Genomic DNA, 23,716 nt, shown 5'->3' with positions numbered 1-23,716 from the left:
CTAGTTACGTCAGCGATTTCATTTTTGCCTCATTAACAGCAAATATCACCTAAATATCACGATATAGAATCACGATGCCTTCTTACTCAGTAAATAATCGTATTATCAAGCTAAGCTAGATATTTTATTTTCGAAATTAGTCAAGTGCAACTTGATACAGCACGTAGCTCGTAGGTAGTATGTACCTGGGTTCATAGCACCTATAGCTTAAAATATGGAGATAATAAGGCGGGGTTCTAGAAGTCGGAGCCCGCCAGCCCTGAAGCTGAATAAAATACAGGGGTGACTTAAACTTCCTAGGATCCATGTTCTTTTGCCTCCATACGCTAAAGCTGCCCCGCCAAGAAAAGAAGCATTAGGTATTCCCTCTTCAAAATTTCAATCATGAAAATAAACCTCATTCTAGCACCCCCTTCGCTGTGGGTTTGTATACCTTCCTTTCGGGCTAGGGTCTTCTATGGCGGCCCGGACATATAGCGCTGTTGCGCTGCGACGCGTATCTACTTATTTACAACCATCTCCCAATGCACGATCACACACATCACTATTCCGAGTTCGGCCTTCAATAGCGTCTCCCAAATCTTCCAGTTCGCAACATGGCATACGATCATTGCACTCGCACCCCGCTAGGCGAGGTAGCGCAAGCCAAGGCGAAGCGTCGAATCCTGCTATGGCATTTCCATGTCTTGATGCGATAGAAACCCGATCAGCGAAACTAGAAGCGAAGTCGCTATCGACAGGACCCGAACCCGCCTATACCACCGGTGCCACCGAAATCTTTCATTGCAAGGACCCTCTTTCTCTAGATTGGGGTGGCCTCTTACCCGAATTCGATATCGCATACGAAACATGGGGTAAGATGAACTCGGACAAGTCCAACGTGATACTTCTTCACACGGGTCTTTCCGCCTCATCGCATGCTCACTCGACCGAAAGCAACCCGCAGCCGGGATGGTGGGAAAAGTTCATTGGACCTGGCGCATGTCTCGATACCGATAAATACTTTATAATATGTACAAATGTTGTCGGGGGTTGCTTCGGATCAACCGGACCTAGTAGTATCGACCCTGCCGACGGTCAAAGATACGCTACACGGTTTCCAATCCTTACAATGGAGGATATGGTAAGGGCCCAGTTCCGGCTCCTCGACCATCTCGGTGTGCAAAATCTACATGCAAGTGTCGGATCTAGTATGGGAGGAATGCAATCTCTAGCAGCTGGCGTTCTATTTCCTTCAAGGGTTGGTCGCATAGTATCTATTAGCGGCTGCGCAAGAAGTCACCCTTATAGCATCGCGATGCGTCATACACAGCGGCAAGTGCTCATGATGGACCCTAATTGGAACCGTGGGTTCTACTATGGTAAAGTACCACCGCACGCCGGGATGAAGCTTGCGAGAGAAATCGCTACTGTAACATATCGATCTGGGCCCGAGTGGGAGCAACGGTTCGGTCGCAGGAGAGCAGACCCAACAAAACCACCGGCGTTATGCCCAGACTTCTTGATCGAGACCTACTTAGACCATGCAGGCGAGAAATTTTGTCTAACATATGATCCAAACAGCCTCTTATATGTTAGCAAAGCTATGGACCTCTTTGACTTAGGCCTCGAAAGCCAACAAGCAGCCACGCAACGACGAGCGGAGCGCGAGGAATTACTTCAATCCGGGTCTTCCCCGAGATCGAATGATCCATCCTGCAGCCTCACGCTGCCGGAGTCACCGTATTCCGAACAACCAGGAGTCGTCCCGGATGATTCTAACCCTCCCGTACCTGGAGACTTCCGTCCGCCTGAGGACCTTATTGCGGGGCTGGCATCATTAAGAGATATCCCTATACTTGTAATGGGTGTCGCTAGTGATATACTATTTCCTGCTTGGCAACAGCGGGAGGTGGCCAACGCAGTACGTCTTACGGGTAACAGAAACGTGACGCACGTCGAATTGAGCGAGGAGCAAAGTTTGTTCGGTCACGATACATTCTTATTGGATCTGAAAAATGTTGGGGGCAATGTCAAAAACTTTTTGGGATAGGCGTGGAGTCATTATCAATATACCTGAGTTCTTCGCATCCAGTTCGCGCCCAGCAAGACAGAAGCCTAATAAGACTCAATTTCGGAGTGGCATATGAGGGTGTAGAGGTTACTAAAAACGTCAAACTAACTATGATAAGTAGCACCAGAGCATCGCATAGCATGGTGAATATACACGAGGCACGCGTTGCTTATACAGACACGACTATTACATACTTATAAGTGTCGACACCAGATGCCGCGGAAATGACTCACCTTCACCGTACTTAAGATAATAAAATTCACCAATGAGCGACCGGCGGCCTTACTTAAAGGAGGACGAGGCGTTTCGACTACCAGGGTAAGTCGTGTGTTTGCTTAGTCTTTATGACAGGTCAAGTCAACTAAAATGGCTATTATACCTACACAATAGGGGAATACGTGTAGCTGCCTAGTTGCAACTCGAAAAATCCGAGACGCGGTAGACGTAAACATTGTCCTTGTCTTTTTCCAAAAGCTAGAGAGCTTCAAGACAAAGGAGTTTTCTTTTCTAGATTTTATCGATCACCATTTAGATATTCATTTTCGGCATCTATTGTTCTATTGCTCTTTGCAGCCTATAATTGGAACTAAGCTTTACCTATTCCTATATACCAAAATTACCTAGGTAGGTAGCTCTAGGACTAAGCAGGAGGTATCTTGATTTCCTATTGCGACCGAAACCGCAACACCTTCCTCGTAGCATATTGTTCGAACCCAAATTACCATCTAACTCATCCGAGTAGTTGTACCTAGGCGCTGTGTTGTATGGGCAGGTGGAATCAGGTAATAAATCTATTTCTGTTGCGAACTTATTATGCGATTTATTACCATTTTTCTAAACAATTCTCTAGGGCGCCTGTAACGTACGTGTTCTAATACCTAACCAACGACATGGCGACAACTAAAAACCCGACACTTCAACACATGACAGTCGAGACACGAAAACTTATACGCTTTGGACTAAAAAGTAGAAACTACGGGCGACCTCAAAGACCAGGAGATGGTAAATACGAAGAAAAGTCTCTGGCGAGAGCAAAGGTATACCTTAAATGGTTGGAAACCGTCGAAATGACACCCGAGATTCGGGATGAAATCAAATTCGACAAAACCTTCGACTTCATAATTAAAAATATCACTGTCTTCTACTCCGACGAGATAAAAAATGCTGCTCGGGCTCTATATGAGAAATGGATCTCGCAAAATTGGGGCGCTAAAATAGGTAGTGAAGACGAGGATATATCGCCTGACCAGGAATCCCGAAGTACAAGCCTAGACTCGGTGGCTTCAACGGAGGGCTCAATCTACCAGGACCAACCGTCGGATACCACACCCGATGCGCCGACATCTCCTGAGTGTAATCGCCCGAGTTTACCCCCGGAGTCGGAAACCAGAGATGAGACGCCTACAGATGGAGTTATCGTCCTCCAAACTGAGCTTCCGCCGATAGATAACCCCATGTTTAGGGAACGGAGTATCATGTACGGAATCATGATTCTTCGAACTGCAACAGGTCGACGAACTTACCGTTTAGACCCCACAGTACCTAAGCGGACTGCCAAAGTCTTCGGTCACAACGGCATACCAGTAGGCGCGTGGTTCGCGAACCAACTTGTCGCGCTCCAACGCGGAGCACATGGATCGCGTGGTGGTGGGATTCGGGGTACGGCGGACTCTGGCGCATACTCCATTGTAGTATCTGGTATGTACGAGGACTTGGATAACGATCGAGGTGAAACGCTTCACTACTCTGGTTCTGGAAGCCATGAGAATGGCGACCGCATGAAACCTGCACCATCGACTATCGGGATGAAGGCTCTGAAGACTTCGCTTAGAACAAGAAAACCGGTGCGTGTACTCCGCGCGGGTGGCTCGTCGAGGGCGAACCGCTGGTTGCCGAGGTGTGGGTTGAGGTATGATGGGTTGTACCAAGTTACTGCGTTGCGGGAATGTAAGAATCGAAAGGGTAGGTTCTATCTATCACGTCCCCGAAGGGGTTTTTGGACTCATCTTGCATATCGGAGTGCTAATCCTCGTATAGGAGGGCTTTATGAGCAATTCACCCTTGTTAGAGAGCCCGGTCAGGAACCACTCGAAAAATTGGTCGACGTTTCGCCCACAATGCAGCAAATACATGAACTACAACATATTCAGAAAGGAGATTGATGTGATGATGGAGAACTTTCGCCTTCCGGCGCATCGCGAAGCTGCCGAGGCGGATGTCCGAGGTGGATTGTGTTGAGCGAGTATCTAAATGTCCAGCGAGCGAGTTGCATCTGAATTCGAAATCCGGCAGTCGGAATATTTCCTATATGGTCGTCGGGTGTCAATACACGAGTAGAAGAATGAGAGGAAGATATATGGATTGTCGTTGATTTGCAGCTCAAGTTATTACGTTGGTGTATGGCATATACTCTTACTGTTATTTGCGGTGGTATTCCCGTTTGAAGGGTGGCATTATCTCCATTCGCAAGGATATTCCCAGCGGATATATAGCTTATTCTCGTTCATGATGGTATTCCCGATCAATGTATAGTATGTAGCCTTGCTTTTATTCGCGAATGTTATTCCCAGTTAGCATACAACACATTTATGGTCTTTTTCTGCATTCCTGATGATCCTCATGATTGATTTTATACTGCATACCTAATACGGAGCTTATTTGCGAGAGTATTCCCGAGTTTGGCGCAGTCGGTTGGTTACAGCAACACCACCAGGGGGCCTTGATTCGTGATTACAAACCCCTGTTACTGATTCCTATTGAACCTTGATTCGTTGAGGGTATCCGATCGGCGATAAAATATTTCATGACAGCCTCAACTATATAGCGTGTATTAGCTTAGACGAACTCCAAAAAGAGTAAGTCCTTAATCCGTCCCGACACTACCACATTCACAATTCACATCAACATCCGTTAACTCCGCCCCCACCTTGTTAGAGAAAAATTAGACCTACTATCTAGTAGAGACCGGCTAGAACACGGGTAGAACAAGAAAAAGGAATGGCTAAATGAGGTTGGGTATACCCGGGTATTTCGTGTTTTGGAGTCGAGGACGTCAAAGGCGCGTGTCTTGCATGGGGGCGCTATGCATTAGACTTGGAGAGTACATACATAGATCCTCTCATGCAGGGTCGCGGACATAATATCACCATACCCAACACCCCGAGTCGGATAGTTACTATAGATGGGATTATCACCAGAATATGATCAATAATCACTCGTAGTTTAGGGACTTAATATTTCCTTCTTCGCGTTAGCTTTGTTCTTGGGGTTGTTAAATATCGAGGTTGATTCCTCAGCAGTTGTTTTTAATCAGTAGCTCGACAGCATCAATATTCTCCTCTCTACAGTTGAAAACAGAAGTATTACAAGATTACATCTTCTTTAGTGAAAGAAACTACTAAAACTTAGTCACAATGGCGGCCAAATTCTCCAGCAAACTCACGGGCAAGCACGTCCTTGTCATCGGCGGTACTAAGGGTATCGGACGTGGTGTCGTGGAGGGTTCCATCGAAGCTGGTGCCCGTGTTACCATCTCAGGGTCTTCTCAGAAGTCCGTCGATGTTACTCTTAGCGAGGTCAAGGCCGAATACCCCGATGCTCCTGTCACCGGCGTCCCTTGTGACTTATCCAAGGAGACTGTCGAGCAGGACCTCGAGGCCCTCTTCACTGAAGTCGAGAAGCAACAGCCTATCGACCATGTCGTTCTTACCGCGGCGGATGTCTGTACGTACTCCTTCACAACGCCACACATACCTTGACACATACCTCGACACTCACCTATCTCATACTTACGAAACAAGTAATCGCTAACCTCTACTTAACACCACAGTACCCGTCATGAAAGTTGAAGACTTCTCCTACGACAAAATCCGCAAAGGCTCACACATGCGCTTCATCCTGCCCATCCTCCTAGGAAAAATCACCAAACGCCACGTCGCAGCCAGCGTCAACAACAGTCTCACAATCTCCACCGGCGGTATTGCTGAGAAGCCGAACGCCGGTTGGAGTGTAGCGGCCTACATGGGCGCCGGACTAACCGGTCTCGCGCGCAATCTAGCCCTCGATCTAGCACCTTTGCGTGTCAACGCTGTAGAACCTGGGTTCGTTGATACACCGCTATGGGAAGTGATGGGTCTCGATGCGGCGGCGCGCGAGAGGGAGTTTACGAAGTGGGGGAAGTTGTTGCCGACGGGGAAGGTTGGGCAGGTTGTTGATGTTGCGGAGGCGTATTTGTATCTTATGAGGGATCAGAATGCGACGGGGGAGATTGTTAAGACGCGTGGTGGGCATAATTTGATCTGAGCTAGTGCGTTATCATGAGATTGAGGGTTGAGGGATTGCTAGACTTTGGCCTGTGGAGGGTATAGGGAAATGGTCATGGAGGATTGATATGCATGGGAATATTCGCTAGTTCCTTTGAGGATAGTAGATAGATATTTTGCTTGAAAAATGAGACACTCGTTTAAAGTCGTTCCTTTGACGTCATCGCCAGCTTTCGTACGAGAACATCTGAATTAAGAAAAAATAATTCCACACATTGTTCAAATGGGGAGAATCATAGTGTAGACCAAAGACCCGAGTAGAGTGTCTTCTATGAATGAACATAATACAGAATATTTGAAAGGATTAGACCAAAAAACTGTCTTGTCTCGCGAGAGAGAGAAAAGCAGAGAGCGAAAAAGTAAAAAGTTTATTCTCCGGTACGGGGAATCGAACCCCGAGCTCCTCGGTGAAAACGAGGTATGTTAGCCGTTACACTATACCGGATGAGATCTTCATGTCAATGGTTAAGTTATAATGTCCTATATCGATTAAAACTTCGGTAGAATATCGGGGTTCGTACAAGATAATCGGTGTTTACGTAATTTGGCTTTGTTTTCGTAAAATGCATCATGATGAGTTTGGGTATTTTATCAGATGGAAGATGGTCAGTGTGTAACAAATTTTGTTATTAGGTACTCGTGAATATAATTGAGGGGCTTTATACGAATCTAGTTGTCTAGAAGAGACGCAAACTTTCCAACTTCAGAAAGAAAGTGAATCCCAGGATCTTTGGAAGTGGGGAGACGTCATTGTACATTTAAAGAAAACCAGCTATCTTCTATGTGCTACCTCATACTATAGATATTTAATGCTGTGAACGAAAACAAAAACTCTACAACATTGAGATGCGCATTTCTTTACTAAGACAGTTCCCTCAGAAAATCAATCGCAGAAAAATCTTGAGTAGAGAAATCAGACGCGCAATGACAACAATCACCCTTAAACAACCTAACATTCCGGTGAAGCTACCAGAGGGGCTTTCAGAAGAGAAGCTCTTAGCATTCTCTCCTTTCAACGTAAGACGCCTTTATCTCATTCGACTTCATATAATTAATTACTAACAAAACTAAGAATTGGGTCAAAACACTCACCAACTCCCTCTCTCTTCAACGCACCAATACTTCGCATCCTTTTCACACGGATCCATATGCGCTGCGCTCCGTCACAATCCAGAGCTTCGACCTTTTCGGCCGGGCTCCGAACCAGCGTCTCGGATTCCTCAAACTCACCGCCGAGGTATCCAACGATGCCGGTGAGACCCTTCCCGGTAGCATCTTTCTACGCGGGCCTAGCGTCGCCATGCTCGTAATCCTCGTGCCAGATGACGTACAGAACGAAAGCAATTCAGATTACGGCGAGCGCTACGTCGTACTCACCGTACAACCCCGCATCCCAGCCGGTAGTCTAGAATTCGTGGAACTACCTGCAGGCATGGTCGACGAAGGCGGTACATTTGCTGGTACAGCCGCGCAGGAGATTCGCGAAGAACTCGGGTTAGAAATCCCGGCTTCGGAGCTACGTTGTTTGAGCGATATGGCTATTACGGAAGAAAGTGGAGTGAAAGGAGAGGAGGGTTTGCCGTTTGCGATGTATCCCTCGGCTGGTGGATGCGATGAACATATCCCGATTTACATGCACGAGCGAAGAGTACCGCGAGATACCTTGAAGGAGTGGACGGGCAAATTGACGGGGCTAAGGGATCATGGTGAGAAAATTACGTTGAAGTTGGTGCCGATGAAGGATTTATGGAGGGAAGGGGCGCGGGATGCGAAGTGCCTAGCTGCACTAGCGTTATGGGAGGGATTACGGCGGGAGAGTAAATTGTAAGGGACGTTTTAGCGGATTTACGGCAATTTATAGGCGGGCGAGCGCTGGCGATTAGGGCAATGCGCCACTAAATACCCGGAGATTGGTACTCACGGCGCCCTAGAGAATAGGGGATGATTAAGTACGATTGGATCGGCCTCGGAAATGCGCAGCGAAATCCACGATCATCTATATTTTTCGTACTTCGCGGTATCTCTAAGCAGCGCCTCGACCTTCTCTACCGTGACTGGGTCATATACTTCCTCGGGCGTCTTGTCTCCTCGCAAAATCTGTTTGTCATGCCGTATTCCCTCTTCCTTGGTCATGCAAACAAGATCCTCAAGTTTAACGTTCGAAGACTTTTGCTCATCGGGACACTCCCCTATTCTTACCAGAATGGAATCCTTCGGCTTCCGCCATCTCATTAAGGTCAATCGAGTCGTGAGTCCAGTGATAGCACTACGCCCCTTGAAGATCTCTTCAACAAGGAATGCCATATCCGCCGTCGTAATTGGTACTTTTAGACCTAAGGTAATGCTGGGGTCGCCGCCCGTCATATGTCGGAGGACTTTCTCTTCACCTCCTTGAACCGCTGCAAGAAGACCCTCGTACATCTTCTCTCGACCCTTTGCCGGTACGTAATCATGGGGGTATCCTAAGTAATATTTAGCTTTGAATGCAAGAATTGAAGGCCGAATGAAAACATACCAGTAACAGAGAGTATGACGTGGTTCGCTGCCGTGTATCCAAACACAGCTGGCATTGTCCCCAGTACCGGCAATATTCGCACTCGGAAATCTGGCAAGACTCCTAAATCACCAACTTGGCCCTTTTGGAATTCATCGTCGGGAAGAGGGAGCAGCTCTGCTTTCCCCTCCCCGGTTTTCTCTGTCGAATATACAGTCGGGATTCCTTTGGTAACTCCTAGTAACTTTAATCGGCGTCTGGTAGATCTCGATAGCCCGTCGTCGGTACTAGTTCCGATATCCCCTACGATGATCCGGGTAGGATCGCTCTTACATCCCGCGCCCATAGATGATATGACCGGTAGTTCGTGGTCGTGGCAATATTTCAGCAGCGCGACTTTTGTATCGATATTGTCGATAGCGTCCACGATATAATCCGGCTTCTGCCCATTCTTCCACGGTTCTAACAGTTTATCTGCAGCCTTATCCCAGAACTTCTCTTGTCGCAAGTCGAAATGCACCCATGGAGCAATAGCTAGAAGTCGCCGCTGAAGACAGTGCACCTTCGGACTTCCCACATCAGCTAGCGTGGCGACCGCGTGTCGATTTAATGAGCTTAGCGAAACCTGGTCAAAATCGATCAATCGAATCTTGGAGACGCCCGACCGCGCCAGTGCCGCTGTGCAATGCGATCCCACACCTCCGCACCCAACTATTATCACGAACGAGTTGCGTAGCTTGTCCAGTCCCTCCGGCGTGAGGAAGACACGGTTTCGCGCGAGTTGTTCGAGGATTAATTCGTCGTCGTAGTCGCCCGCTTGTGCACGTCGCGCGAGGATTTCGTTTCGTAGGTCTTCTTTATCGGCTTTCGAAGCGCCGCCATAACTATTAAGCTACCTTGCGCTGGTCAGCGAATTGTTCCTCAGACAGGCCAGTGCAGATGAGGGGCTATCCACCCTTCGTAAAGCTTCGCCTTCGTCGAGTATAGATGGTATCGAGTCTTTGAGTTGGTGAACGCGCTCTTCTCGCTGAAGACGTTGGTATCCTAATATCGCGCCCACGACGACGGCGCCGGATGCAATGGCTGTTGCGGCGAATTGGACCTTGGAGCTTGCGGAAGCTCGTTCTATGAATGACGCCATATTGGGTCTTGCGACACTCGATATTCCGTTCGGCTGCTTTCCGATGAACCTAATCACGTAGGTTCGGGTATATGATATATGAATTAGTATAATATGGATTAAATACTCTAGGCCGTACTACATTTCTAAAGAATTTCGGAAGGATTGGTTGTGAGTGTGCTTCAGGCAATCTCAAAAAATATTTTTACAATTTGAGAAAAAAGGCGGGATGACGAAATCTGTAGGTAACCCTTGTAGGCAGGAACAAACCTAATAGTTCTAATAGTGGCGTTATTTAGGGCGTACACGCCACACCAAGTCACCCCTCGCAGCCCTAGCTCCCCCTAAAGCATGGCCCTATAGATACGGTTAGTCGGCACCTTCGAGATCTTGCCAAGAACATCTAAGGTTTCTAAGAATATGAACTTAAAACACCTTGTTGGCCAAAGTTTAAGATATTTAACTTCACTCATTCTCCTTCACTCCTGTCTCTACATGAGGGTATCTTCTTGAACTTGTACGAAAATATGCTGATTATTCTAAAAGTTACACATATCTACATCAAGCCTCCTCTCCAATTATAGGTGATTAATATGCTTCATCTCTCCTCTCGTCCCCATTGTTCTCTACGCGGTGGCATTAGCTACTGCTTCCGCTCCACCTGATGCAAGCGCGAGAAGGTTCTGTTCTCCGAGGCTGTTTTGAGGGTATCGAGCGTTAAATCCAACAACGTCACGCACTGTCTGGTATGTTGTCTTGGAGAGTAGGAGCTTTTCCGTTGCGACGGACCAAGCTACACCCTCAGAGCATGGCGGGGTAGTAAGAGAGCCGGTGTATCGCTGGAAGCTTCCCGTATTTAAAAACTGGACTAATTCAGACATAATCAGAGGTTTAGTCGTCGTTTTCGCACCAGGAGATGCAATTTCTCCAATCGAAGAGAAGATGGTCTCGAGCAAGTTGGACGGCGAGTTTCGGGGAATGATATGAAGTTGAACAGTTGTGGGAACATCCACAAGATCGACATAGACACCAATCACGGCGATTTCTTCCTCCTCCGAGGTAAACACCATGTGCATTTCCACTATCGCGCTTATTAGCCAGGCAACCTACACCGCACAAGATGATATCCACTTACTTGGCAGGCTGACACCATTGTCCACGTGCTCGCTAGGGTGGTGAAAATGGAATTGTTCGAACGAGTAGACTTTGTCCTCAAGAATAAGCGACGCTCCCACCCCCTTCATAACAACCTCTATCGTGGATCCGAGGTTCTCGAATTCGGCGCCCTCAGGAACGTCGGGGATATAAACGTCAAGTTCGGAAGCCGGGACGAGCGTGAATTGCCCCTCAACCATGTTAATGGGCGACTGATTTCTGCCCGTTGAGCACAGCCCGTTGGCGGTGGAGTTCAATTGGGTCCATAGAACCGGTCCATCTGTTCCAGTGTACCCAAAGGTGGAAACTGGTACATCCTCTTCTCCTTCTGCTCTTCGATCAAGATGCGTATGGGCGCCGCAAAAGGCCAGGGCCGGCGTCACAGACGCGGCTAGGAGAAGTAGACGAGAGAATAGCGAACACATATTATCCAAATAAGAGAAAATGAAATCTAGGGAAAAGAGGCAAACAAATTATCCTGATAAAAAAGGAAATGGAAATGACGACAAGGAAAGAAATATCAAATGCGATCTGAAGTGACACGAACCACCAACAACACGGCGAGGAAATATCGTTAATAAATGGAAAACCCGAAGGCTCGGAAAGAATGGGTCCCGTCTGGTTTGTACCCGTGCCACATGGACGAATAACAAGCTCCGCCAGTATGATTTGCTATTTATGCTGCAAGACGCAGTTTGGGTTAGGACCTCAACTATTCTTGGCCGAAACTTTGGCCTCGAAGGAGAAACGGTGTTGGCATTGCTACCTCATTAAGCGACAGCCGTAAGATAACGCATTTACGGTCAAGGCTACGGTAAGCACCTTGTTTCTAGGGTTGGGAAGGCTTCAGAGCAATCTACTCCAAGTTCAGGGTTCTCCAAGCCCAGAACATCGTCACGATCCTAGATGGATAAGATGAAGGTCCCACGTGCAATTCCGACTCCAAAATTGACTACTTACTAGAGCGACGGTATCTAATAAGCAGGTCAAGGCGCCAGCATGGAATAGGATGCTTGTATTACAGCATATCTCACACAGATGAGTATGCAAAAGCTGCCAAGTGAAGTTTCCTTACATTGCCAACTCTTGGGAGAAGAAATAACAATACTGGTTGGTGCCCGTTTCTCTTGGCCGACGTTTCGATCCCAAAAAATCGACTCATTTCTTCAGTGCAGAAAAAATATGCAGCCAGGTAAGGGCTCGCGGGTTCTTGGAGAACCCCTGCACGATCCTCAGGCCCCAATCTCCGTATATCAAAATCAAACTAGACCCATATAGTAAGATGCTTCCAACGGAAAAATCTGAAGGAATTACTCTGCACTAGTGTACTGTTAAAAATACATAGGCAGCCTGCCAGGTAAGCTTGCGCCGCACTAGAATCGGTTCTAACCATTCTGAAAAAGCTGACCAGTCAGTCGATTAGGAAACATTCAGTGAATTGATCCAGTAGGCACAATAACATTATCTGAAGGGAAGCGATCTCTAGATCATTCTCATCGCCCTAATTGAAAAAGGAGTTGGATCTATTTGGTAGCTAGTAGATTGTTATTTCAAGGCAAGTTTGGTTCACCATACCTCTTTAGCAAAAACATCAGCCCATTCTGCCCCTTTTGAAGGCTTGGTGTTCTTGGCTTATGAGCACCTTGGTTGAGAGGAACATGGTGCTTAGCGAATTACTTCCATTAAGTGCTGACAATAATGAGATTGACCCCCAAAGAAGCGCAATACATCGTCTATCTTTGCGCTCAAGCATTGCGTGCATTATCGATTTAAGCTATTATCCCAGATTGCACTTGTATCGACGACACTTTTGAGGATCCAGCAGTCATTATTAATATGGTAGTGCTTTTATAAGCCAATCACAATACGGCGTTTTCTCCAGACTTGCCCGAGTAATAGCGGCTGGACCCGCTAAGTTCTAGACCTCCTAAGGATCTCAGGGACCGCTTAGCTACCATTTACAGGGCTGAGGTAGGTACCTATAGTCTATTCTTTCTGTTACCGCCCGTCCCTTTTTTTTCATCCCATCTCGGTGTTTGATGTCCCAGCAAACATCAAACAATACTATATCGCATCGAGCCAATCGGTGATCGCAGAGCTACAAGATCTACGTTGATAAGACCCAGAACGTTCATCTGATATGGTGATAATTGCGTACCCCAGACCGATCAACAATCCGCTTAACCAACGGTCTAACCACCACTCATCAACACCCACGATACTAACAAGATTTGGTAACTACACTTATTAATATAAACTTATCATGTAAATATGCCTCCATTATTAGGTATCACGAGCAAAACCGAGAGCCGTTATATTATATAACCAAACTCCGTCTCCGCAATTTATATTCTCCTTCGTTTCTCGGAGGGGACAAAGGTGAATCCGCCTTATCGCAGACACACTCTGTTCTCGCGGACACTACTAGTCTATCTGACATCATTTAGACTAGCCTAGACTTTCACCATAATAGAAAGGAAGTAGTCAGGAACAGGAATTAGCCAATATCCATTCCTCGTCCCCGGCGCTTGTTCACGCCTATACGCCAAGAGGATGAGGTGAGTCCTCAGTCAGCATCGTGACTTGCCCATAGGTTAGCCTCGCTATCGCCGGGCCAAGATGTCTGAATCCACTTGGCGCCAGGGGCCCAGGGAATAACTCATTGTAGAGACTGCCATCCACGTGCTCTCATCGCAGGAGTAGGTCACGGGTGGTTTTTACGCCTACCTGAGTGGGTTGGTATACTCATCCACGAAGTCTTTAGTCTTCCAGTCACCGAATATCTTTTTCTCCAGTTCGAAATACAATATCCAAGCTCCAAGCAAACAGCCATGTGGAAGGGGTATGGTTTGAATCGAATACTAACGACAAAGCTACACATGATCAACTACAGTGATGAACAACTGATAATGCGCTACTGTCTCGCCGTGCCGAGACTGGTCGATATGACAAAACATAATAACGTAACAATTTAGCACACTTATCAACGTCACTAATACCCTATAACAAGGAACCTGCGGGTTAGGGGGTATGGTTGGATGTCTTAATTTAGGATATCTTCGTCAAGATGACCAAGCCCTTTCACCTGCGTCACCCTTCATGGCGCTATTCATGGGATACACTGTCCAAGGTCTTAATTCGAACGCGACGAAGTTTCTCTGAACTATTCCCGCAGGTTTTCCGGGCGAACTCGTCCACTCTAGGTGCAGGTCCAAAACTAGACACCAGGCTAGTTGATTGCATATCAGGAAACTCGGCCAAGCTGGATGGTCTCCGTCCCGAGCAATGAAACCCCTTAGCGCTAGGCGCCATACGCGTCGCGGCCTCCGAGAGATACACTGCCACAAGAAACCTAGGTGACAAGACCAAGAGAGCATCGCATAAACTACGAATTTTCAAAATTTGGATACTCATGCGCATCCCCTTACCTAGGTGCACATTTCAACGCTGTTTCACACCCCGAAAAGACTGACCAAGTATCACAGCAAACATAACGCAGACGATAGCCTCTCATGGATGTTTTTCTTAGTATATTTCACACTCCTATCTAACATGTCACTCTCACCGAAGTAACACAACCTATCCTCACGCGACCGGATGGTTCTTCGCGAAAGTAATCATAGACCCATTCGACGACGCCGCGATATCCCGATCGCCGAGGAACACGCAGTACTTAGCGACATCCTTGAGCTGTATAGCCTGCTCCGGCTTGAAATTGGCCGATACGCTCATCGCGTACGCCTCCGCGTTGAACCCGCCCAAAGCCGCGAAACCGTCTTGGATGTTGGTGTCGGGCATACCACCGACTTGTAACCCGATGCTGTAGATTCCTTTCGGTCCATAGTACCCTGCTGTGCTTTTTACGAGCGCGGCTACGCCGTGTTTGCTTGCCTGGTGTGGGGTTAGTGAGGGTTTACCGATGGAATATGGAAATAGAGGGTTGGTTTGCCTGTTTTTTCGTACGCATAATGCGGGAAACACGAATATAGAAATCGGCAAAGAAAGAGGATAAAAGAAAGGACAGAAAAGGGCGGGGGAAGGGGGGTTCACTAACCGTATAAGCAGCACCAGCAGACAGACCATGCCAACTCGAGGTCGACGCAATCTGGATAATAGTACCACTGGGCGGTGATTGCTTCTCCATCGTATTAACAGCAGTCTTGAACGCCAAAAATGAACCCGTCAAGTTGAGGTTGATAATACGATCCCAGTGCTCCTTGCTCAATGACCCGACCGGGTCAAACTTATCCGTCATACCGGCATTGCTAACCAATATATCTAGACGGCCGAATTTGGCAACAACATTCTCCACAAGCTTTGTGATGGCCGCCTCGTCTGTGATATCCGTCTTTTCGGCAAGAAATCGGCTTGTAGGCCCGAATTCGCTTCGGACTTGCTCCAATCGCTCATCGTTAATGTCGCAGACCGCTACATTGGCGCCCGCGTCGAGATATCCCTTCGCTATGGCTTTTCCTAGACCACCGGCAGCGCCAGTTACCACAACAGTCTTTCCTTCTAGTGATGTTGCCATTTTATTTGTTTTCCGTCGTTTCGGGAAATATTGCGGGGTTGATTCTGATTTATCACTGCCCACGGGTATAACTGATCACTTCAAATTTCAATGTTAACAGATGGAATGCTGAGATACTATACTCTTAGATGGAATTGAGATGGTATTATATACTCAGATAGGTTTCGAGTAAAGAGGTGTACGGAGTATACGCCACCAACCCGCGTATTCGGATTGGGCTGGATCTGCCACTTACGTATGTTAGCTGCCGGTTTAGCTCCTCGCGGAGTTAGCGGTGTTGAGGGGTGGATGGGGATGGTGGTTCGGCAGCGATACGCCGCAAGTTCTAATGTCCTGTCGTATTCGTATATGGCTCGGATCCGGGATTCTTAGGCTTTAGCCGCTCCACCACCTCCATCTCCATACGATCCCTACATGAAATTTCTAAACCAATTCTATAAGAATATCTTGATTCGCAGTAGTGAACCTTGCGCGACATAGAGACCCTGACTTCTCAAACAAGTTATAAGTCCTTGAGTGAGGATGGATTGCAGATGCTATACCGGCCCCGCCGACAGCATCGTGGGCCGCGCTTTACTGCCCACTTAGGTAGTAAGATTGTCACGGATTCGGGTCCTTTTCATAGGGGCATATGAATTTCTAGCTAAAAATACTACCAATGTCCCTTCGGAAACCCAACCTTTACCCCTTCTCGAGCCTAAGTGATTCGATATCACTTGCCCAGGACTTGGCCGTGTTAACTATCAAAGTGACCGGACACCGAGCAAGCTCCCCGAGGCGGTCCATGTTCCTCCGAGTCACGATGATCGAATATTCCGATGACGAGAAGAAAGGATAGGAGCCGAGATGGAATTCCTCACTTAAGTGGTAAAGTGTACCAGCTTAGTAATCAGGCGACTCGAGGACAGAGTAACGAACGAAAAACCGCCGTTCATCTCAAGAACACACATAGGCTTTAAAGTGACGTGTGTCTAGTCGCAACTAGTGAAACGCGGGTGGCCAAGCTTCAATCTCATCAGGATGCTAAATGATCGAGCCATAGAACGCGAGTCACTATGGAATCAGTGTAGGGGAACAAAAGCATCGCAGAGACCGCGTTCTAGGCCATGCATGATGATATTCACCGATAGAATATATGGACAGGACATGCATGATAAAGGGTTGGACTTCTTTCACTTCATCTTCTGGGAACTGTCGATTCGGAAAGCCCAGAATCACAGCGTCATGTTCAACTAACCGTGTGATACACACGTCAGGGAAAGGCACGGTAGAATGTAGAAATACACACCTGAAGGTAAAAAGCTTCGAACCCCAAACTTCAATTTCCGTAGACCTCTTGATCCTTCTCATCAGCATGGCGCAAAACTTCGCGATAATTCATCTTGACCAAAAGGCTATATCAGTATTGCCAAAAGAACTTTACATTGCCTGTCTTCCTGTTGGAGATTAGTTACATCAAAATGTTACTCGGATTACTCTTTTCGCTACTGGCGGCCGCCGTTGTTGCCGACGATCCGCCATCAACTGGAAGTCCCAACACACTACCGGTGATCTTACCACCATTTGACTACGGTGGCGCAATCGAAAAGGGGCTTATGGAACATCTTCCGCAAACCCCGGTCCAGGTAGAAATTATAGCAGGCCAGATACCCCAAGACTGCAAGGATCGAGCCCAACAGCAGAATATATCTATTTCTGATATCGAGGTCTTTGCGGCGTCCTACAACGATTGTGATCATCCTTGGACCATGTGCCGTGTCAAGTCGGCAAAGACCAACGCAACTACTATGGCATCTGTAAGTATCCTCTATCCATACAGCTTGGTAGAGCTATAAAACTAACGGTGGCTCAATTATAGATGTTCGGCAAGATGCCGTTGGGTATGCGCGAGTACATCAGACATGTGATGGTAGTCGAACCGGAATCTATTCCCGGTGCTGCCGCTGTATCATCTGGGGACACTATTTTATTTTCTGATACCTCCTACCGGCTTTATATCTTCGCGCATGAGATGTCTCATTCTCTAGACTCCCACGTCCCTGTCCCGGGCGTTACGCTCGAGGGACATGGCGGTCTAAGTATCAGTCAGAGGTGGGCCGATCAGTTTAGGATGGATACAGCGACTGTCAGCGACTATGCTCGTAGTGCATGGCAGGAGAACCTAGCTGAGAATGGCCCCATTGCACTCTATAATATCGTGGTGCCTGGTGGTATATTTAGCCTCGAGAGCAATGCTACTCAAGTAAGTTGTTTCCTAGTCTTTCATTAGAAAACGCACTTGGATCTTTGTACCAATTCTGATGAACTTAGGTATTCCATCAATTCGCTACCTATACGACATACTACCGTGATATTATCACCCCGGGCGGCAAGAAGAATTGCACTGGCCGGCTGCCGGATTCCCCGCTGGTTAAATCGGGGCTTGGGTCGCCAGGTTTCATACGACCAGAGGGTGAGGACGTGTTCAAGGCAAACATCACGAGGATCCCGCCTGGACTTTTCCACAACGATACGTTCATCTTTCCTCTCGATCATACTCATAGCCACTAACCCGGCGCTTGAAACGGTCGGATTAGACATAGGTTATGATGGCAGGGAGTTCCAGGCACAGGGGGGTTAAAGTCACTAGAAAGTATGTGACACTTGAAGATGCCCAGGGTTTAACAATTTGGTATTTGATGGATTCATCTTGAGATGGTACCTACAGATGATACTACCCCAATGAGCGCTATTTTGGTGATAAGAAAATGATACCAACACAAGCGGATTAGGTTGTCTTCAGATTTATATAACTTAGATACCACCTAGGTAAAATTCAGAAGTCAATAGAATGGTACTTTTCTCAATTGAACAGGAGGTATTAATGGATTGCTTGTCAACTTCGACGTAGTACAGAGGCGGTCTAGTCTCTTACCCCTTTCCGGTGCCGCAGTATTTACGGCATGGGAACTCACCATTCGCGGGAACAAAGTGTATGTCCTGACAAATATCCTGGTAATTAATCCTTATGTTAATTGTCAACTAAGTGCGTTTTCGTGTTGCTAGAGAAAAGCAATGCAGCGACAGTTTCCCTGGTAAGCTTGCACAGTATAACGACACCCCGTCGCTGAGCGAGGTCGAGTAATATATAATTAATGTAAGGCAGCTCACCTACAAACTTGTCTTCGCTTATTATAATCTAGTATGGGTTTCAAGGTGATTGGAGCTTGAGGTAAAGTTGGTCTATTCCAATTTATCTATCACAGGATGTCCTTACCTACTTTATTTCAGCGAGGTAGCGTTCCCTTAAGTCAAATTCCCAAACATGAACTTAATAAATACATCTTAAATATGAAACGGGGGAACTTTAAATCTACGAAGGGAGATAGAAAGGTTGTTTTACAATTATATATTCTTCAGCAAGCACCTGAGATCGAGTTACACAAGCTCGTACCCCTTACTTCCCACAAGGGGACGGACACTACGGTAGATGTATGAGATAAATCACGGGATAGCGATAACGACCTAATTTGAGAAAACAACCCATGCATAGGCATTCATTGACAAGGTTGTAAGTCTAAGTTGTATATACATTAGAAAGCATAATCACCAATCTACCTAGCGCGCGCATCCATCTTTCCCCCTTATTTGAAGCGGCAGCGTGTTAACGAAATGGTTCCCGTCTCCTTCCCTGAGACACGGGTGTTCGACCAATCGAGTCGTAAATTGCGAAGCGAATTAGAAGCGAAGTCGTGATAATATGTGGAAGTCTCTGACTCGCGAATTCATAGCGTGCTGTGCGTGCGTAGTCTCGTTGTCAAACTTTGGCAGTTTCTCGTATCGGAAGCTCCAGGTTTAGAACTTAAGCTCCCCAGAAAGCAGAAGGGGCCGGGAGAGGAGTGGTGCGGGTGAAGCTAACTGGTCCCGAGTACCCGCCCGTGGGGTCATGGTGGTGGTGGTGCGGCGGGAGACCACTGGATGGCTGGGTAGGGGGAGCGGTACCACCTGGGAAGGTAGGGAAAGGGTGAGGAGCGTCAACTTGCTTAGCATTGACGGGAGGCGTAGGGACCGAGTCGAAGATCGAACTGGTCTCTGGGAGACGAGTCGCCTGGAAAGTGGAGAAGGTGTTCGGCGCAGGCGTGAAACCCCCTTGGCTGGACGAAGCCGTAGTAGTAGCGTAGGTGATCGAAGGGTGGTACACCGATGTTGGGTCGGCTAGGGCTGGGAACGCCGTAGGGCCACCAGTCGGTGCGGTGCCAGGAACCGTAGGGAAGGACGGGATCGAACCTGTGCCTACTGGCTTCTTGAAAGGCTGGAATGGCACCGCAAGAGCCGCGGAAGCGAGAGTGATAACTGTGAGGAAGTGCATTTTGAAAGCTGGTTTCGTGATTTTATTGTATCGAGCGAATGTTTATCGTGGCAACCCCAATATCTATTAAGAAACTTGCAACCGGACGACCGACTGGATGATTGAGTGACTGAGCGACCGAAGATTTTTGGTAACGACTGAATTGGTGACTCTACAAGGAAATCCTCGACGGAGGGCGTGAGATGGTGGTTTCTATATACCTACGAAATTGCCCCCTTCCCGGCTCCGTGCCAAGTTATGAGGTGCATCCTTAATACATCCGCCCTTGGACGTCATCCCTATGGTGTACCCTCTCAAGGCGCCCCAACTATCACAAAACACTTCCACCACTGAAAAAAATTGATATGTTTCTATTCTGAGCAATTTCGCGTGCATGTTGATCGACTACTAGAAAGTATTAGTTGAGAGGGGGCCCCGGTCCAACCCTAGCCGCACTCCCCTGCGCGAAAAAATGTAGATCGACGTCAGTCCTTGTACCATGTTCCTTGTGGGTTGGCAGGATATGGTTGCTTGGTGTTGAGGCTGACCCAAGCTTTAATGAATAACTGATGGTGAAGTGACGCTGTCGTCCCCTAATTTGATAGGCTCGGTAAATAAACAACTGGCAATGAGTGGCGCCAAGTCTATGTAATGGCTCTCTCAAACGTCCGCCACCATGATGGCATAGTACCTAAGTAGCGAACGAACAATGGCAAAAATATTCAAGATCGACACACGATATACCATAGGAGTAGAGGCTCCCGGCAGAATCTTCAGGAATAGGCAGGTATACTCACGAAGGCTCCCGAACTAATTGCGGATTCCTACTGGATTGGACTCCACGGACCAGGGACGAACCAAATTCGAACATGTGAATTTCCTGTTTAATGCTTGTCTATTTACCAGCGAACGTCGATCTGATTAACTAATCCCTTCTCGAAAAAGGCGGCTCCGTTTGCCAGCATCTGCAGGGCCAATCTACATATCCCGGCAGCTAAAGTAGGGGCAGACAACGCCGGCGTTTTGACTCGCGCACTCCCCTGGATCCCACGGTACCTTTACAGCGCTCTTGGCAAAGCTTGGAGGGCTCCCACCCTTGCTAAAGTCGAAGGGAAAAAAAGGGTCCAATCTACTTGTTTAAATGGAAAGGAGTCTAATCCCTTACTTTGTGATGACCGACAGCTCGATTAAACTCTGACAAACATCTGTAGTGTAAGTGTCGTCGAGATATCTAGTCTCGAATAAACTTGAATATAGATATAAAACGCACATTTAGTTAGTAACTATCTGTGCACTTACGCAGGTACATGAATCAGAATCGGAGCGACTTGAGTAGCTTCTTACTGCTCGGTTTAATCCAGGATCACCTCTGATACATGACTCGCCGGCTCCGAATTGATAGCTATAATCAGGTATTCAACTCGCTATGTTTTCGGTTCTGATCTCAGGAACCCTCTTTTTTGACATCGCAGTCAGCAAATAAGATCCGAAAGCCCTCACAAAACTGATCAGTGCTGTAGGCAAGAACCATAAGGTCCTGAATTCCCATCGTTCCAACATTCCAGTAGGTACCTATATCCCACCGGCTCCGCAATCAAAGGCTCCACGTAGTATTAATTGCACCCAACCGACAGTAGGGTGGGAGCCGGAGCGGGCTAGCCAAGCAAATTAAGGATTTATGCCCAAATGCTTGGAGATCGCAATGGAGTCAGAGCTACCACATGTCGGTGTAAAGGGCAAGATCGTCGACGTCAACATGCGCAAGGATTTAAGACAAGATTATTTCATGAACCCTACCTCGCCAATTTTCCTCGCAGCATTGTACGTAAAAAGCTAGCCGTCTGTGCCTGCATCGCGGATGCCGGGACTTCGCCCTATGAGAAGCGATACACGATGCCGTTTGAGTATAGTCACGGTCCGAACTTCACCAATGAATAAGGTCCGCGCGCTAATTCGTGCTTCCCGGCTGTGGCTTCTAACCTTAGTGGCTTTCCATGAACCGTTCGAGTGGGAAGCTTAGGGTGCATGTTGCAATAACTACCTAGTTGTAGGTGAGCTGATGTGCTTTCAGCGAAGTTGGAAGAGAGATATACTGCATATTCCACTCAAGGACCACCTACCTTGACACTAAGGCAGTGTGATAATGGTCCTGTTTACATCCAGGGGTATGCACGGTAATACAACATTACTCTAGATATAGGACACCTTAATCCCTTCCTAGAGAATGGAAAGCAAAATAGTCGCTTCGAGTAAGAACAACACTATGCCTTACCTCAAGGCCCACCGGCAAATAGCATGGCACTAATCACGTAGTGCCGGCTTTGACCAACTTTTATCAGGGAAAAAGCCCTCTACTTCACATTCTGTACGGGTGGTTCTGAAACTATCACTGATATCTTACAAGTCGGATCTGGAATTGTTTCGCAGGTCCTCACGGCCGGATTAGGTACTCCGCACAGAAAACATCTACGGGTCTGATGCTATTCGGTCCTCCACCTAGATACACTTTAGGGATAAGGTAGCGATGCGCTACTTGCCTTGCTCGCTTGACTTCTTAATAAACTTGTAAGTCTTCGGGTTCATGACGCACAAGATTTCTCCTTCATCAACCAGAATCAAGCGACACAGGCCGGTAGTACGTTCGCTCATCGTCAAGAGTAGTTGAACTTCGATGGGCGGCACATAATCCGATGCGCACTACAAGTAGGCCTTCCCCGCGAGACCATGGGAAATGTAGAACCCTTTGACTGAGAATGATAAAATTCCTCTGTGTTTTGTTCCATAGGGGAAATAGGCGGTAAACTTCGTGATTGTTGAAAACCGACCCCTTATTAACTCACCTCTATTTCCGTGTTTCACCGCTCCCACCAGCTATCCGATTTCTCTGGGTATAAGTGAATATAATCCCTCATCCTAGACCTAACTATCCTCTGATATACAACCCCTCAGTTCCTAAATACCTACTCCCCTCACATCCAAAAAAGAACTCGAGTGCCCCCAAGAATACGCCTTATACAACCTTTATTCGTAGCCGTTTGTATCATATTTCAACACTTTTCGGTCCCGAACCCAAGACTTCAACCTCTAGCTGAAGCCATTAGGTGATCAAGCTTCGAGTCGAACTTCAAATAAACTCGAAAGCACCGATGGAAGTGGCCTCTAATATTTAGATACAATTTTCTAGATATTGTCATGACAAGGGCTCACCACCGTCCATCGGATACTTCCGATGTAGACCACGACCATCACTCGAAAGCAACAATCACATTATCACATCCACATATGCAAAGAAGTTTGGTTTTAGTGTTTTACTTTTTATCTTTATTTATTCCGTAATTTTTTTCTTTTCATGCCTACTCCTGTGACCGTCTATCTGAGGGTATACCTTATCATCGTTGAGTCTTGAGTACCCCGGGGACATAAAGAAAAAAGTGTATCCCCTATCTTTTCCCATCCCGAATCACTTGATTGGGTTAGGTATCGCCCGTAAAGGGGGGTGGCCATCACCCCATTGCCATTTCATGCCTTGACTGGATATCGATCGAGCCGCCCCACCGCCTTGCAATGCTCTATATATGCCATAGACTCCTTGTGTCCCTTAGGTGCAAACCCCTTCCTAAACAATGTACAACCTTAAGAAATCAGCTTTAGACCTCAACCTAGCCGGAACGACCTTTCATATCGGAAACGGTGCTCGTATGCATATGCTGGGTA

The 23,716-nt window shown here is 47.3% G+C and overlaps 9 protein-coding genes and 1 non-coding gene across 10 annotated transcripts; 5 read left to right on the top strand and 5 right to left on the bottom strand.

The window, feature by feature from the left end:
* Positions 1–317: 317 nt before the first annotated feature.
* F4822DRAFT_131409 (homoserine O-acetyltransferase) lies at positions 318–2,140 on the top strand. Its single transcript, XM_051452716.1, has one exon. It carries the CDS (start codon positions 458–460, stop codon positions 2,030–2,032), a length of 1,575 nt encoding a protein of 524 aa, XP_051318286.1. The 5' UTR covers positions 318–457; the 3' UTR covers positions 2,033–2,140.
* Positions 2,141–2,943: 803 nt separating this feature from the next.
* Positions 2,944–4,215, top strand: F4822DRAFT_425716 (PUA-like domain-containing protein; the record flags this gene model as incomplete). Its single annotated transcript, XM_051460395.1, has 2 exons — positions 2,944–4,015; positions 4,091–4,215. 2 exons carry the CDS (start codon positions 2,944–2,946, stop codon positions 4,213–4,215), a joined length of 1,197 nt encoding a protein of 398 aa, XP_051318285.1.
* Positions 4,216–5,100: 885 nt separating this feature from the next.
* On the top strand, positions 5,101–6,693 carry F4822DRAFT_131403 (NAD(P)-binding protein). Its single transcript, XM_051452715.1, has 2 exons — positions 5,101–5,776; positions 5,883–6,693. The coding sequence occupies exons 1-2, from the start codon at positions 5,467–5,469 to the stop codon at positions 6,353–6,355; spliced, it is 783 nt and encodes a 260-aa protein (XP_051318284.1). The 5' UTR covers positions 5,101–5,466; the 3' UTR covers positions 6,356–6,693.
* A 55-nt stretch (positions 6,694–6,748) lies between these two features.
* F4822DRAFT_t30 lies at positions 6,749–6,820 on the bottom strand. The gene has a single exon. It is a non-coding gene; the product is annotated as a tRNA-Glu (tRNA).
* Positions 6,821–7,299: 479 nt separating this feature from the next.
* On the top strand, positions 7,300–8,203 carry F4822DRAFT_425714 (uncharacterized protein; the record flags this gene model as incomplete). The annotated part of the gene is made up of 2 exons (XM_051460394.1): positions 7,300–7,392; positions 7,448–8,203. The coding sequence occupies 2 exons, from the start codon at positions 7,300–7,302 to the stop codon at positions 8,201–8,203; spliced, it is 849 nt and encodes a 282-aa protein (XP_051318283.1).
* An 82-nt stretch (positions 8,204–8,285) lies between these two features.
* On the bottom strand, positions 8,286–10,209 carry F4822DRAFT_131388 (ubiquitin-protein ligase molybdopterin-converting factor). The gene is made up of 3 exons (XM_051452714.1): positions 9,825–10,209; positions 8,891–9,761; positions 8,286–8,837 (listed from the first exon to the last, which is right to left on the bottom strand). The coding sequence occupies exons 1-3, from the start codon at positions 10,008–10,010 to the stop codon at positions 8,368–8,370; spliced, it is 1,527 nt and encodes a 508-aa protein (XP_051318282.1). The 5' UTR covers positions 10,011–10,209; the 3' UTR covers positions 8,286–8,367.
* A 349-nt stretch (positions 10,210–10,558) lies between these two features.
* Positions 10,559–11,660, bottom strand: F4822DRAFT_131353 (carbonic anhydrase). Its single transcript, XM_051452713.1, has 2 exons — positions 11,125–11,660; positions 10,559–11,070 (listed from the first exon to the last, which is right to left on the bottom strand). Exons 1-2 carry the CDS (start codon positions 11,567–11,569, stop codon positions 10,616–10,618), a joined length of 900 nt encoding a protein of 299 aa, XP_051318281.1. The 5' UTR covers positions 11,570–11,660; the 3' UTR covers positions 10,559–10,615.
* A 3,069-nt stretch (positions 11,661–14,729) lies between these two features.
* On the bottom strand, positions 14,730–15,675 carry F4822DRAFT_425711 (NAD(P)-binding protein; the record flags this gene model as incomplete). Its single annotated transcript, XM_051460393.1, has 2 exons — positions 14,730–15,035; positions 15,199–15,675. The coding sequence occupies 2 exons, from the start codon at positions 15,673–15,675 to the stop codon at positions 14,730–14,732; spliced, it is 783 nt and encodes a 260-aa protein (XP_051318280.1).
* Positions 15,676–17,023: 1,348 nt separating this feature from the next.
* F4822DRAFT_131340 (uncharacterized protein) lies at positions 17,024–18,521 on the top strand. Its single transcript, XM_051452712.1, has 3 exons — positions 17,024–17,471; positions 17,534–17,917; positions 17,986–18,521. The coding sequence occupies exons 1-3, from the start codon at positions 17,136–17,138 to the stop codon at positions 18,223–18,225; spliced, it is 960 nt and encodes a 319-aa protein (XP_051318279.1). The 5' UTR covers positions 17,024–17,135; the 3' UTR covers positions 18,226–18,521.
* A 675-nt stretch (positions 18,522–19,196) lies between these two features.
* Positions 19,197–20,688, bottom strand: F4822DRAFT_391267 (uncharacterized protein). The gene has a single exon (XM_051457106.1). It carries the CDS (start codon positions 20,021–20,023, stop codon positions 19,517–19,519), a length of 507 nt encoding a protein of 168 aa, XP_051318278.1. The 5' UTR covers positions 20,024–20,688; the 3' UTR covers positions 19,197–19,516.
* Between the last annotated feature and the right edge of the window lie 3,028 nt (positions 20,689–23,716).

Source organism: Hypoxylon trugodes, assembly GCF_022578975.1.
Source record: "Hypoxylon trugodes strain CBS 135444 unplaced genomic scaffold F4822scaffold_2, whole genome shotgun sequence".
Lineage (NCBI taxonomy): Eukaryota > Fungi > Ascomycota > Sordariomycetes > Xylariales > Hypoxylaceae > Hypoxylon > Hypoxylon trugodes.
The sequence above is the reverse complement of the archived record's forward strand: the minus strand, read 5'-3'. Positions and strand labels throughout refer to the sequence as shown.

Bases quoted from the DNA above. Each gene is read 5' to 3' on its own strand.
- F4822DRAFT_131353 (XM_051452713.1), bottom strand. From the start codon at position 11,569: ATGTGTTCGCTATTCTCTCGTCTACTTCTCCTAGCCGCGTCTGTGACG. The intron at 11,071-11,124 runs GTAAGTGGATAT...TAAGCGCGATAG, and splicing joins CAATGGTGTCAGCCTGCCAA to TGGAAATGCACATGGTGTTT.
- F4822DRAFT_131388 (XM_051452714.1), bottom strand. From the start codon at position 10,010: ATGGCGTCATTCATAGAACGAGCTTCCGCAAGCTCCAAGGTCCAATTC. The intron at 9,762-9,824 runs GTGGATAGCCCC...AGCGCAAGGTAG, and splicing joins AAGGCGAAGCTTTACGAAGG to CTTAATAGTTATGGCGGCGC. The intron at 8,838-8,890 runs GTATGTTTTCAT...AATATTACTTAG, and splicing joins CGTCATACTCTCTGTTACTG to GATACCCCCATGATTACGTA.
- F4822DRAFT_391267 (XM_051457106.1), bottom strand. From the start codon at position 20,023: ATGCACTTCCTCACAGTTATCACTCTCGCTTCCGCGGCTCTTGCGGTG.
- F4822DRAFT_131403 (XM_051452715.1), top strand. From the start codon at position 5,467: ATGGCGGCCAAATTCTCCAGCAAACTCACGGGCAAGCACGTCCTTGTC. The intron at 5,777-5,882 runs GTACGTACTCCT...TTAACACCACAG, and splicing joins TCTTACCGCGGCGGATGTCT to TACCCGTCATGAAAGTTGAA.
- F4822DRAFT_131409 (XM_051452716.1), top strand. From the start codon at position 458: ATGGCGGCCCGGACATATAGCGCTGTTGCGCTGCGACGCGTATCTACT.
- F4822DRAFT_131340 (XM_051452712.1), top strand. From the start codon at position 17,136: ATGTTACTCGGATTACTCTTTTCGCTACTGGCGGCCGCCGTTGTTGCC. The intron at 17,472-17,533 runs GTAAGTATCCTC...GCTCAATTATAG, and splicing joins ACGCAACTACTATGGCATCT to ATGTTCGGCAAGATGCCGTT. The intron at 17,918-17,985 runs GTAAGTTGTTTC...TGATGAACTTAG, and splicing joins TCGAGAGCAATGCTACTCAA to GTATTCCATCAATTCGCTAC.